This window comes from Chiloscyllium punctatum, chromosome 9 (genome assembly GCF_047496795.1).
Source record: "Chiloscyllium punctatum isolate Juve2018m chromosome 9, sChiPun1.3, whole genome shotgun sequence".
NCBI classification, from domain to species: domain Eukaryota; kingdom Metazoa; phylum Chordata; class Chondrichthyes; order Orectolobiformes; family Hemiscylliidae; genus Chiloscyllium; species Chiloscyllium punctatum.
The window spans coordinates 39,668,151-39,683,596 of NC_092747.1; the positions used below are offsets into that span (position 1 = coordinate 39,668,151).

The 15,446-nt window shown below is 36.9% G+C and overlaps 1 protein-coding gene across 2 annotated transcripts in view; it reads right to left on the reverse strand.

The window, feature by feature from the left end:
- pan3 (poly(A) specific ribonuclease subunit PAN3) overlaps positions 1-15,446 on the reverse strand; it is a 161,618-nt gene that overhangs the window by 25,833 nt on the left and 120,339 nt on the right. For both annotated transcript variants that reach the window (XM_072577296.1, XM_072577295.1), the window contains exons 12-14: positions 14,701-14,866; positions 13,792-13,879; positions 5,929-6,068 (exon numbers count right to left, since the gene is read on the reverse strand). In XM_072577296.1, the coding sequence (XP_072433397.1) occupies positions 5,929-6,068; positions 13,792-13,879; positions 14,701-14,866 (394 nt within the window). The remainder of the gene's footprint in view (positions 1-5,928; positions 6,069-13,791; positions 13,880-14,700; positions 14,867-15,446) is intronic.

The window sequence follows — 15,446 nt, forward strand, 5'->3', positions numbered from 1 at the left end:
TATCCATTTAACTATAATACTAGCCAAGACCCCTCACGCATAGTAAATTTCTTCTGTACCATCTTCAAAGTCTTCATACTATTCCTCAAGCATGGTGCTCAGAAATGGATAAAATAATCTAGCTGAAAGTGAACTGGATGTAGCACAATTTAAAAAGCTGTTATCAGCTAAGATGCTGCTGTTTGCATCTGCTAGTTATAAATTTAGTCTGCTCCCACTAAATGTAATTTCCAATTTTTGCAAATGTAAAGTTTTCCTTTGAACAGTGTGCAACCTAGTGCTAGATATTTATTTAAAATGTAAACTATAACATTGCACTAATAAGAAAGGATTACATTTTATGATGAAATTTTGTTAAGGATGCAAACTGAATATACATTACAGTAAAAGATGAAATTAAGCATTTTATGCCTTAAATCTATATGATAATAGATTATCTCAGAATTGATTTTAAAAAGGCATTCACAAAAGCCAAAAAATAATACGTGGAACAGCCAAAACTTTATTCTGTCAACTGTTGATTTTCCACATAACACAAGAAACTAACAGTACATTCAGATTGGTTTCAGTTATAGGATAGTTAAAGGAGAAAAGCATAACAACTAGATAATGAACACGACATCTCATCAGACTGCAACATAGTCAATTAATACATTTTTATTTTAAGGATTTTACATTGTCAACTGATATCTTTATGCACTCATTTATCTAAAGAAAAGATACAAAATGAAAATAAGTTGATTTTATAAGGAAAAAAATGAGATGTTACAATAGATTGCTGTTCCAATAAATCATGGGTACTTATGCTTTTAGAAAGACTTGGAATTAAATTGCTTTTTGCAACGACCAAATATCTCAAAGCAATTAACAGCCAATGAGTCTTTTTGAAACTCAGTCAGTGTTGTTATATATAAATTAGGCCTAAGTAGGTTCAGTCAAACCTAATAATAATACTTTACTTTTGGATGAAATTCACCCATCATATACAAAATAGAAATGCGTGCCTATGTGTATTCTATTTGACAGGAGAGATTATGAAAGAAAGTGCAAAATAATCATTTGGATTTTTTTAAAAACATGCTTGACAGGTTCTGAAATTGTTGCAAGATGGAACAGCCAAACATGAGAATCACAGCTCTCTAATACATTCACATTTAACAGCTTAAATATATACTAAAAAGAAATGCTGCCATAAATCAAAAAGCAAAGCCTTTTGAGGAAAGGTGGCAAAATTGAAATCAGCCTCCAAACCATAGATGGTGCATTCATCCAAAAAGAACTAGGGTTGATCAGCTTCAATCTCTCAAAATTAAAATAAGAATGACAAGAAAACTATGAAGGAATCAAATAACATTGCGCAATGATATTAAAAAATTCAAAAGAAAAAGTGAAGTGAAGAAAAACAAACAACTTACTTCAAACTTTGAACGCATGAGAGAATATTAACTGTGAAACAAATTAAATATGATTTATTATTATACAAGCCAAGGGACTCGATAATAGGAGATGTCATAAACTGGCACAGGGAGCCAAAGCAGAAGAGATATTTTCAGAGTGGAACCAAGTGAAGCAATAAACTAGAGGCTATTTTAATGGCAATAGGACAGGCTATTTGCCTTGTACACACACAGCCCTATAAGCCAAGGTGTCCTACCAGCAGGTTACATAGTCATAGAGGCTTCCAACACAGAAAAACACACCTTGGCCCACTGAGTCTGTGCCAGTCAAAAGAAAATACCCAACTATTCTAACCCAATTTTCCAGCATTTGGTCACAGCCTTGTATGCCTAAGCATTGCACGCAAACATCTAAATACTTTGATGTCATGAGGGTTTCTGCCTCTCTCACCCTTGCAGGTAGTGAATTTGAGATTCCCACACTGAGTTTAAAAAAAAATTCTTCGCGTGCATTCTAAACCTCCTGCCCATACCTGGTCATTGATTCCTCTAGTATGGGGTACATTTTTTTCCTGTCTATCCTGTCTATGCTCCTCAGTTTTATCCACCTCAATCATGTCCTCCCTTAATCTCAATTACATACGACTTAGAAGCAGAAGTAGGCCACTCAGCCTCTTAAGCCTGTTCCATAATTCAAGACCATGGCTGACTTGATTGCAACTTCAACTCCACATACCCCTGATAATTCTTCAGTCCCTTGCTTATTAATAATCTACTACTGCCTTAAAAATGAACTAGAGGGCATAGGCTTAGGGTAAGAGGGGAAAGATTTGAGAGACCTAAGGGGCAATGTTTTCACGCAGAGGGTGGTATGTGTATGGAATGAGCTGCCAGAGGATGTGGTGGAGGCTGATACAATTGCAACATTTAAGAGGCATTTGGATGAGTATATGAATAGGAAACGTTTGGAGGAATATGGACTAGATGCTAACAGGTGGGACTAGATTGGGTTGGGATACCTAGTCGGCATGGACAAGTTGGACCGAAGGGTCTGTTTCCATGCTGTACATCTCTATGACTCTGCTTCCACTGAGGAAGTGTTCCAAAGACACTTAAACCTATGTGACAAAATGCATTCCTTCACCTCAGCCATGAATCCTTTAGTTTGTGCCTTAATTCTGAATTTTTCCACGAGGAGACATTTTTTATACATACCATGTTAAAACCAATTAGGACCTTAAATGTTTCAAACAATTCACCTCTTACGTTTCTACACTCCAATGGGCAAGTCTCACCTGTCCAATTTTCCCCTAAAACACAACACCAGTGTTGGTAGAGTAAACCTTCTCTGAACTGTTTCCAATATATTTACATCCCTACCAATTTGAGGGGACCAAAACTGCACATTGTACTCCAGATGTGATTTCACCAGTTAACTCACTTTGCAATAAACAATAACATTCTATTAGCTTTCCTATTTACTTGCAGTGCCTGCATATCAACAATTTGTGATCCATGCGCCAGGTCTCCAGACTCTCTGCATCTCAAAGACCAGCAATCTCTCACTACTTTAAAAAATCTGCTGCTCTTTTCTTACTGCCAAATGGACAATTTCACACATTACACACAGTTGCAACATCTTTGCCCATTCCCTAAACTTGTTGACATCTCTTTGTAGGCTCCTTATGCCTCCTTCACAACATATCTTTGACTCATCAACAAACTGAGCAACTATACCTTCAGTCCTTTCATTCAAATTAATATTAAAAGGTTGCAGCCCCAGCATTGATCTCTTCGGCACACCACTGGTCATTTCTTGCCAACCACAAAATGACCCATTTCTGCCTACCCCGTATCCCGTCAGCTCGCCAATCTTCCATCTGTGCCAACGTGTTAGTTCCTAAACCACAAACTTTTATTTTCCAGAACAATGTGTGATGTAGCACCTTATCAAATGTTATGAAATCCTAGCCTATCCAGGGTTTTCCTTATCTGCAGCATGTGTTACTTCCTCAAAGAACTCCAACTCCAACCAATTTGCTAAACATGATTAACTTCATAGAACCATGTTTGCTCTGTCTGATTGTCTTAAACTTTTTGAAGTGTCTACTATAACAACTTTAATAATAACTTCTAACATATTTACTATGACAGATGTCAAAGAACCTGGCCTGTGGTTTTCTGCTTTGCCTCCCCTCTCCGACATGGGTTATTTTGTAACCTAACAAACATTCCCTGAATCTGGGAAAGCCAACATATCATCTACCTTACTAGCTAGTTTTTCCTGCCAAATGGACAATTTCACATTTTCCCATTGCAGTCCATAAGGACCTGGAACTTGTTAGCCAGCAGGAACAACATTTTGCTCAATTCCACTTCCCTGGCAAATGCAAAGTGAATTATTTTCTCCATCCTGATTTACAGCTATTTCTGAGATGTTGCATTTATGCTTTATTTTAAAGACATTTGCAAAACACATTTTCAATTCATCTGCCATCTAATTTTCCATGAATTCTCCAGACTCTCTCTTGCTACATATGGAACCAAGACTCATTTTGTTAATTATTTTGTACTTTAAATACCTATAGAAACTCAAATGCTTTTATACTTGTATATTTCTCACACATTCTAATTTTTTATTTTTGTATTCTGTACAATCTTCTGATCTGGCATACATCTTTGTGCAATTATATGCTTTTTCTTTAAGTATGGTATTATCTTTAACTGAGTTAATTAACCACACAAATCCACCTCTTGGATGTTTTTTTCCTCATCGGAATGTATCTATTCTGTGCACTGTGAAATATGCCCTTAAACATCTGCTATTGTATCTCTTGATCCATTACTTAATTGCTAACTTACTTTAACAAGTTGTGGTTTTGTGCAATTGTCCTGACTTAAATTTAAAATATTAGTCCTGAACTCACTCTTCTCTCCTTACAACAAATTAGGACTATTGCCATGTAGGGCCATGTTCATTAATAGGTGATTAACTGATCTTATTTCTTTGCACATCAGGTGTAGTATACACGTTGCTTTCTGGTTGGCTCCAAAACATCCTGTACTGAGAAACTAACCATAAAATACATTTTCAATTTCACACCGAGTCTGCCTTTGCCCTCCGGTTTTTCCAGTCTGTATCTAGATTGAAAGGCCCTATAATTATCATTGTATCTTTCTGTGAAGTTAACATTATTCCTTTCCAGAAGATTTGGGGGCTTCCACAGCAACAATAACCACCTGACAACAGCAATGCCACAACTAGAGAATGCAAAACTGCTGCAATTGCTGGAACCTGAGAGGGCATGCCTTGATTAAAAAAAACCTGCCTACAACGGCACCTCAGCACGGAATCGATTTCTGTAGTGTCAGTAGCAGATAACAACTGTAGTGTCAGTAGCAACTGGTGGCCCTGCCAAGGCTACTGTGGCTCCAACTGGACTGATGAGATATTGTCCTCAATTGGACAGCAGTCCTAGGCTCCCACTGATAAAATGTTGACAAGCATCTTATCATCTATCCTGCTTTCATTACCAACACTGGGACTACCTCTAATAAGATTCTTGTTATAACATCAACAGAACTGGTGACAAGATTACCTGATTTCAAATGTAAAACCTAAATTGGAAAAATATTGTAGATTTCTTCAGTGGGATAAAGAATTTCCATTCTATTGAACAAAAAGGTATAGAATGATTACTTTTGAACTAATTGCCAAGTGCGTTATGAAAGTTAATGAAAAATGATACTCAAAATAAAAAGCCAATCTAATAACATGAACATAAACTTACATACTAAACAAATTAATATTTTTAATTTTGTTATTAAAAACAAAATTGTAAGCCCTTTATGTAAAAGTCTATCTCAATTTTGAAAGCTGTTCTTTCTCCAGAACACCATTCTTTTCTATAATCTGATAAGCATATTGCACCTCATCCTGTTAAAGGCAGGAGCCAATAAAAGACCTAAATTTACACAGTGCCTTTTATGACCTTTGAATTTCTCAAAATAATTCACAGTAAATTAAATACTTTTGAAATTTCCACACTATGGTAATGAGAAAATATAACAGCCAACTTCCATCTGCAAGCTTCCACAAACAACAATACATTAATAGCTGGCTAATCTGTTTTTGTGATTTTGGTTGAAGGATAAACGTGCACCAGCACACTGGGAATAACTTCTGTGCTCTACTTCAAACGCATGCCATAGGATCAGACACATTCACTTAAAGAGGGAGATAAGGCTTTGGTCGAATGTCACATTCAAGATATGTCATGTCCAACAATGTAGCATTTTCTCGATACAACAATGAAATGTCAGTCTAGATTTTTGTGTCAAGTCTCGAGTGGAGTTTATAAACCCACATGCTTCTCACTCAGTTCTACCGACTGAGCCATGGCTGACAGGTGCTAACACAGGAAGAAAACATGCTGTTGGCAGAACATGTAACCGCAGCTTAGCACATTTCAATCAAAATAGATACTTTCAGATTATACTAATTAAAGAACAGCTTTGCAAAATAACTTACAGAATTAGATTTTTCAGATCTGAAGAATAATTGAGGGACACCAACTCCATAGCCTTTTGTAAATTTTCACGCTGTATTCCTGACACAGAGTTGCAAGCTAAGGCCAAAACCACTTTTCCTAGAGAGATCAGATCGGCTTGCTGGTGCAAGAAAACATAAATTGGGAATTGAAAGTACATCAAGATGATAAATGTTAGATTCACTTAAAAAACATTGGTTTATTTGTATGTTGTAAATAATTTTACCAGTCATAAATCTGACATGGGTTTTAACTCCATGCCTCAAACTATTTTTTTTTTTTACTGAGGACCAACTGAGTAACAAAAGGCTTCTTCCTGCATTCAAACTCACTGTTCGTAACAGGTTCTACGTGCTGCTGGGGCATCCTGCTATGGTTAACAATGATTCAAGAATAATCTATTTATATCTGAATACTGAATAGCTCTGCTCTTGTAGTCATAGCATAGATCATGTATATTCCTGGTCAATGGACCACACCCTCCCCCCAGCATCCCAGGATGTTGTTGGTGAGGAATTTGACAATGCTAACAGCAATGAACGTCAAGGAGATAAATGTAGACTCACTCATTGGTAATGCGTTGGAATAGCTTTGAAGAAAGCTCATCAACCTGAAATGTTAACTCTGTCTCTGTGCATAAATACTGCCTAACTGCCTAAGTTTCTTCCACCATTTGTTTATGTTCTTGGTTTACAGCATCTTTTGCAGAATGTAACTCAGGTTTACATCCAAAATCAATGTTCTTATTGGGAAGCAACTGAAAATTAAGGTACTAAATATACAATCAAAGCCACAAGATCCCTACCTCTGGGCCAAAAGGTCTGGTTTAATTTCATTTCCACCAATGGCATGTCAAACATGTTTAAACAGTTAATTTTTAAAAATGCACACAATCAATAGCTGCCTAAAAACTTTTGTTGGAATGGCATATTTCTTTTTATTTGGATGAAAGAGAAAATATTATAGATTACTGAAATCTAAAAGCAAAATAGAAAATGCTAAAATAATTATGTATGGAGATGCTGCCAGGGCTAAGTACTTTCAATATTTCCAGTCCTCATTAATTGAAATTGCTTGTGCACACTTGGGATGTTTTAAAATGTCATAAAACATTGTTTGTAATTTTTGCCCATGTGTTTAAAAAATAGGAAAATAGGCATTTGTGATCTTGATGAATAGGATAAACATGCATGTATTTTGAACTAATGGCATTTAATGAGTGAGATACAAAGAAAGAGGGTGATTAGTTAGCATGGATAAATTTAATGTCCAAACTGTGTGAAGAGAGGAAAAGAAAAATTGGATGTCAGTGGGAGGTTGGGGGAGAGCAGGGACAGAAGAGATTGCGTGAGAAAGAGAGAAGACAAATTGAGTAGTTGTCATTGTGGTGAAAGGTGTATGAAGAAGACATCATCTATCTTTTTATCTGGAGTTCAAAATGGGACAGTTTTGAAAACATTAGAAAGACTTTTCGGCAGTGACCTAAACAAATGAGTTCCAAGGAACTATGTGATTGCAGTTGAGTGAATGGGAGAACCCTCTACTGTTAATGGATAAAAAGTTTCTTTGATTGGGTGTATGACAGGGAGAGTAAAGCAATTGGTTTAGCTTGGACTTCAGAACAGAAGATTCAAAGTTTTATTTCAGAACAATCGAGAGTTCAGTTCAACTGCAAGTACAGTTTCTCCAGGTAGCAGAAGCAAATCAGTTTAGGGAAACCAGTCAACTCAGCAGAAATGATTTCCAGTCTGTGAAGCTTCCAAAGACTGTCTGGATAGGCATCTTCAAGTTGTTGAAACTGAAATGGTTTAGGGCATGAGAATTGGGAGGCTCATGCCAGCAGTCCGGGAAAGGAATCATTAAAAAATGGTCTCAGCATTCCAAGGGGAAGAAACTGAAAACTGCTAGTTAAGCAAACAAATAAATAGGAGTGATATTTCTGTGATTTAGTTACTGTAAGTGATGGGGTTGGAAAACAAGTTGAAACTTTAAGATCTTTATAACTGCCATATATTTGTTTGTTTGCTTGTCTCGTGTAATTAACGTTTGTTATGATATAACAGATGATCGAGACAAGTTTTATTATAGTACTGAACATGTAAACTTATAAACAGAAATAATCACAGAATGGCCAGATCACACAAGACCATTTGGCCCATTGTGCCTGCATTAGTTTTATTACTTGGTCTTAATCTCCTGCTTTTTCCCATTGCTATCCAAATAACAATTAATGCCCTCCTGAATGCCTCAACTGAACCAGCCTCCACCACATTTGCAAGCAGTGAATTCCATAGCCTGAATAATAAGTTTTCCTTACATCACCCTATAAGTGCATACATTTTCATTCTCTCTCTTAGGTTACTTCCTACCTACGCAATCCAAAGCACTTATGATTTTGAAAACATCAAATTTTCTTTCTTCTCTCCGAGTATAGTACCAACATCTTCAATCTATACTCATAATTGAAGAACTTTCTCATTCTTGGAACCATTATTCTAAATTGCTTCTGGACACTCTCTCCAGTGCTTTCACATTTTTCCTATAATGTGATGCCCTGATCTGTACATAATCGTCCAGCTGAAGTATAACAAGTATCCTGTACAATTTCAACATCATCTACCTGCTCTTACACTCTATCCCTCTATTAATAAAGCCAAAAACATCGTATGCTGAATTAATTGCTCGTTCCACCTGCCCTGTCGCCTTCAATGATCTGTGCTCATATACATTAAAGACTCTCTGCTCCTGTATGCCCTTTAGAACTGTACCCCTTTTGAATGTTCTTCTAACCAAAGTGCATCACGTCATCATTACTACTTAGTAGGCTGAAATACGATAACACTTAATAGCCAGATAATATGTAAATACAGCAACATCATGAAAACCAGAAGTAGTGTTGGATGTTATTTTTACAAAATTATGGACAAAGTTGAGTAACTGTCATCACTTCCTTAGTACACATTACTGATTGATTTGTGCATCATTCTGGCGTCATTATAAATGAAGCACAACACCTGGCCTTCTACCTGTGCTTCAATCCAAATCTCATAATACCAGTCAAATTTGGAGATGAGGGGCTGGGTGACATGATATACACGCACCTTTCAACTGTTCTGCAATCAAGGCCTGAAGCTATTATATACTTTTTCAAGCATTAACGTTTGGCACCATGAGGACTTTTGTCTGTATGGATCGATTTTGAACTCAAGCAAATTTAATAGAACCCAGGATATTAATCCCCACACCACCAAATTTCTCGATCCTCAATCGTTCAGTGTTGAATTGCATTTTTTTTTTTTAAAAGTGTATATTAATTATATGTAAATACCTAGATAATATTAAGCATAATCTATTTATTGTTAGGAGCATTACATTTTTAATGACCTTTAATTCATTCATGGCATGTAGGCACGCTCCTCTGGTCAGTATTTATTAATAGTACCTAAAAGGCTGTCAAGGTGGTGATTAGCCATTTTCTTGAACTTCTGTGTATGTGTGTAGTCCCAAAGCACTGTTCAATAAGGTGTTTCAGGATTTTAAAACAATTGATGAAGAAAAGTGATAAGTTCAAACTCAGAACAATATGCAACTGGAAGGGAAACTAACAGTCTGAAGTATTCCCATGCACCAGTTGGCCTTGCCTGTCTAAATAATGGATGCTGTGTGATTGGGAGATGCTGTCAACACAGTATCTTGACAAGTTGCTGCAGAGTATTTTATAGGTTGCAGACTGTGTGGTGTGGATGAATAAAGTGAACCTTTATGATGACGTATGGTGTGTTATTTGTCCTACATTATGGTAATCCTTTCCGAGTGTGGCTGGAGCTGGATTTAGGAGAAAGTGGGGAGTGCACACCCATCCACCTCATCTACTACATCTGTTGCTCTCGATGTGGTCTCCTCTACACTGAGGAGACAGGACGCCATTTTGCAGCACATTTCAGGGAACATCTCTGGGACACACGCAATTCTGCCCCCACCATAATGCTCAGCTCCCTTTTCTGGGAAAAATCCATTTAACTCAGCATTGAATAACTTAAATGACGCAGCATTCACTTCAAGAGATTTCCACGTACTAATGACCATGAGAAAAACAGAATTCTCATCACCATCTTAAAAAGGCCTCTTGTTCTTCAACTGTGTCCCCTAGTTCTAGCCTCCTCAAAGAATGAAACATCCTCCCAATATCCACTCTATCAAGACTCCTCAATCTCTTATAAATTTCTTCTAAACTCTGGTGGATATAATACACTAGTTCACCTAACTGGTTCAACCTTTCTCCACAAAGTAAGCCAAACACCTCAGGATTTATATGGATAAATCTTCTCTGAACTACTTCGAAGGCATTATTTTGTAAAATAGAGATTAAAAGCACACACAGAACTCTAAATATGGGATCATTATGATCCTGTACAGTTGCATTAAAACTTCATGTTATATTCCATTATCCTGCAATGGACATTAACACTCCATCCTAATTACGTGATGTATCTGCAAACAAACATTTTTTGATTGATATACCCAGGACACCCAGCGCCTTCTATGCAACCAACTGAGTTCTGCAATCTCTTTCCATTTAAATAAAATGCTGTTTTGCTATTTTTCCTGCCAGAACAGACAAAGTCACATTTACCCACGTTATAATCCATCTGCTAAATTTGTGTACTCGCTTAACCTTTGTAGATTCTAACATGCCTTGACAACTCAATATTCCTGCCTAGCTTGGTGTCATTGACAAATTCAGTATCCATGCATTCGGTTCTTCCATTCACGTTACAGATACAGATAATAAATAGCCCAGCACTGATTAGCTCATTTGACTGACATTTCAAGGAAAGAAGAAAGCAGCACTTGAGTTTCTGCCAATTCTAGATTTGTGGCACAGTTGTAGCAGTGCTGCCTCACAGCACCAGGAATGCAGTTTTGATCCCACCCTTGGGCAATTGTCTGTGGAGTTTGCAATTCTTTTCTTGTCTGCATGGGTTTTCTCTGGGTGATTTTGTTTCCTCTCACATTCCAAAGGTGTGTAAGTTAGATGGACTGGCCATGCTAAAATGCCAATAGTGTCCAGGGGTGCACAGGCTAGATGGAATAGCCATGCAAAATGCAAGGTTAAAGGGATAAAGTCGGGGCATGGGTCTGGGTGGAATGCTCTTCAGAAAGTCAGTGTGAACTCGATGGGCTGAATGGCCTTCTTTTCAACCAGTGCACCCATAAACTTATCACCTTTATCAGGTCCGCTCTCAACCTTCAATGCTCCAAAGGTAGCAACCCTAGCCTGTTCAAATGTTCCATCATAGCTCATATCCTTCAGTTTAGATAACATTCTAGGAAATCTTCTCTGCACCTTTTCTAGTATAATCATATCCGTCCTGCGTGTGGTGACCAGAATTTGGTGTAATATGCCAATTGTGGCCTAAACAGGGTTTTATAAAATTCCAGCATAACCTCCTTGCTCTCATGTTCTATGTCTTGCTAATAAAGGCAAGTATGCTATATGCTTTCTTAACCATCTTATCTAATATGCCCTGCTCCCTTCAAGAAGCTGTGAACATGCACAACAACTTCAGAACTTTCTCAGGTACTGCCATTCATAGTATAATATCTTGCCTTGTTAGCCTTCCCCAAGTTCCCCAGAATGTTCCCCAAGGTGGAATTCCATTTGACACTGCTTTGTCTACCCATTCTCTTACATTTATGGCTAGCCTCCTCACCGCTTTCCACTCTGCCAATTTTTGTATCAACCATAAAACTCTTGATTATATCCCCTATATTTAAAATGATATCATCAGAGTACACCAAAATCAGCAAAGGCCCCAGCACCAAGGCCATGGAACCCCATGAAAAATAAAGAAAGACGTCTAATCTCTACATCCTCTGTGCCATCACCCTTTGCTTCCTGCCCCTTAGCCAATTGGGAATTAAGCATACCACTTACTTTCTTGACCAATCATGAGCGATCTTATCAAAAGCCTTGCTAAAATCCACAAGGCCAAGTCAAATGCATTACTCTCATCGATACCGGTTATCTCCTTAAAATATTTGATCAAATTTATCAAACACAACTTCCCTTAACAAATCCATGCTGATATCCCTGACAAATTCATGCCTCTCCGACAGCAGATATAGTCTGTCCCTCAAAATTCTTTCTGGTAACTTCCCCCACCACGGAGGTTAGCCTGAGTGACCTGTAATTTGTTGATCTACACTTTACTCTCTTGGTTAAAAATGGGACAATGTTATTAGTCATTTAGCATCTGACTTGTGACCAAAGAGGATTTGAAAATTTCTGCCAGAGCCCCAGTTGTCTCAACAGCCTGAGAGACATCTCATCCAGGCTTCTAGATTTAAATAGTTTTAAGGCTGTTAAACTCTCACCCCTCTATCTATGCTAATTTCTTCTAATATGTCCACAGTACTCCAACCTGATGTCTGTACTACATCAGCCTTTCCATGTGAAGACTAACACAGAATAACCTTACTATGCCCACATCTTCCAGACTCTAACATTTTCCATAGCAATTACCTTGCGCTTTAGATAATTTTCAAATAAAACAAGTTTTAAATTTTCTTTTATTCTGCACTCTTTGCACTTCCAATATTCTTTTAAAGTTACCTCCTGCACTTTATTTACTCCAATAAGCTCTCTTACATATTTAGACCAACTTTTCTTAATTCTAACTTTCATCTTCCTTCTCTGCTGTTGCTTCCAACTCTTTATCTTCATGAAAACATACTTGGCATGTAGTCTCACTGTTTCCTCCTTGAGTACCTCCCACTAGTGTGACAGTTTTATCTTCAAGTAGCGGCTCTTGGGACATCTTGTGTCTCATTTTAGAAAAGTTTGTCTTTTGAGTTTAGAACTTTTATTCCTGGCCAGTCAATCTTTTCCATATTTATTCTCAATATAATTGAGTCATAGTCACCATCTACAAAATGCTCTATGCCTTGCAACTATCCAAGCTCTTTTCTGACTATTTATAAAGTTAAGTTTCTAGTGAAATGGACAGAGAGTTGGGAAACTATTATGAAATCAAGGAAACTAGGGGCGAGGGAACGGAGGCTATAAATGTGACTATAGCTACAGAAGACAGTTAAATTAAGTAACAGAGTACTACTAAACAGAGTACTAAATTTGAAGTAGCAAGATGTAATATTTCTGAGCTAACATGAATGCCAGGAATATTAGTTTGATGTTTAGCAGTTGTGTGATAAGGGATCTAGAAACAAGAGTTCTATGTCATCAAAGAGACCAAATCAAAAGTTACAAAGGAGGTGAAATTAGTTAGGAACAGTGACTAATATTGTGAAACTATTGGGCAGGTGATTGTGGAGAGGTCTGAGATGAAGGGGAAAACGATGCACGATTGTCTTGACCCGAGAGACAAAAATTAAAACTTGGATGTACTCATAATCATTGCCCCAGTGGGCAATTGAGAATCAACCACACTAACATGGGTCTGGAGACACAAGTAAGCCAGACCAGGTGAAATTGGATAATTTTTTTCCCTGAAGAACATTAGTGATTAGGAATGCAGAACAGGAGTCTGATCTTATCCTGCACAATTTTAAAGCAGATGACATTTTTGACATATGTAACAGACATATTTGCTGTGGTTGAGCCAACTCAAGAGAATTATGAAGTTTGGTTTTGCATTAGCTATGGTTAAGCTTTCATCTTACTGAGATTGTATTTCTGCAGTGATTGAGAATATTACAAATGGAGTTAAGGGAATAATTTTCAAAGTATTTGTTTCAGTTGGGAAATTATCCTGTCACAGATAACCACTGAAACAGTATGAAGCAAAATTGGCAAAGGGATCAGAATTAAAAATCGCACTCACCTGATACTGAGGCATCATTCCCAGTGGATTATTTTGACTACTGTCAAATGTTAAGACATCAAAAATTCCAACACAATTGACACGTAACCTTGCAAAAACAAAGTGAATTCAGAAACATTTTCATTATGCAACTTTTCAGTTTCAGGTTTATCTTTGAACTCAAAATTTTCCTTATTTCTTGTATTATTTAAGTTCCTTTTGTTTGTGAACTGGACTCCAACAAAAAACCATTGCAGAAAAACACAACACAATGAATCCCAACACTTTGCTGATTTAAATAATGAAGCTATTGAAGAATGAATTATAGTCAGCTAAGTCACTGACAAGGTCAGGAGGAAAATTTAGCATATAGTTCCAATACAAAATATATAAAAAAAAGAAAAAAATATCAGAATACGTACAGCACAATCAAAAGCAAAAATCACTGCATGAAGTCAAGACAGCTTTACAGAGAATGACAGGAAAGATCCAGCACAATGCTTATACACAATATGTGTCTCACAGTTCAAATGAGTGAAGGTCCCTAGGGTTTTTTGTGAGGGTGACTTTTCTAAGTTTAATAATGATATTGTCTGAAAATGCCTGTCTTAAAATTGGTGCAAAACCAAATAATAAGCAGACCGAATTTATCATTTTATGAACAATGTTAGAAAAATTGCAAGTAAACTTAAAAGAAAGCTAAAGAAATTCTACAACATATTGCTTTTGGATTTATTTTCTCACATTTCTTAATAAATCTATGCAAACAATATAAATAGAATGATTTGCAGGTCAATAAATAAATACAAACATATCAACACTTGTGGCTAATGAAGAAAATATTTTAGAAAAACTGAATATTTGGAAAAAAAATTCAAATTCTAAACAAAAAAGGGTTCTAGAATAAGGTATCTCATTTCAGAGTTTTACCTGGTTTTACCAGTTATAAGAATCTTAGTTGGATCCATGACACGACAAGCCAGTCCTGCTGTATGAATGGTACGCAGTGCTGAACTCAGTTGGACAATATATGCCCAAATAAGAGATTCTGGCAGTAATCCTGCATGTTGGCGAGGGAGAGGTCCATCATGTTGGCCTAGCATAAACAAGAGTTCCTGTTGATATTTTAGCTATTAAATAGCAGGGGAAAAATGAAAAAAAAACAGGAAGACATCATTCACAAGAGAAACTGGTGACAGACTGTGTCAGGACTTTTACGTAGTGTTCTGAAGGATACTGAGTCTTCAAAGAATCTTGAACTAGTGGATAAATAGCTGCAGTAGAGATTTTCCCCACAAAACGACAATGAAGAACAATGTAGGCTTTTACATTCATTAAGGAGGTCAACAGAGTGCAATATGCCCCTACTGTCCGAGAAAGCGAATGTACGTTTATCTGTATTCATTGTCCTAAGCTTTGAAAAGTACCACATAAATCCAAACAGATGGATGACAGCAGGGATGCATGAAAACACCACTACTTGCCAGTTCCTCTCCTTGCTACTCCAGCATCCTGTCTGGGAGCTACAGTAAACTTCACATTATCCGGCATCTATGGGACCTGGATTGTGCCGACTGATCAAATATTCCAGATAATCAAGAGATGAATACAATCAATATAAAAATACACAAAAAGCAATAGAAACAAATTGCAAAGGGTATATATATATATATATA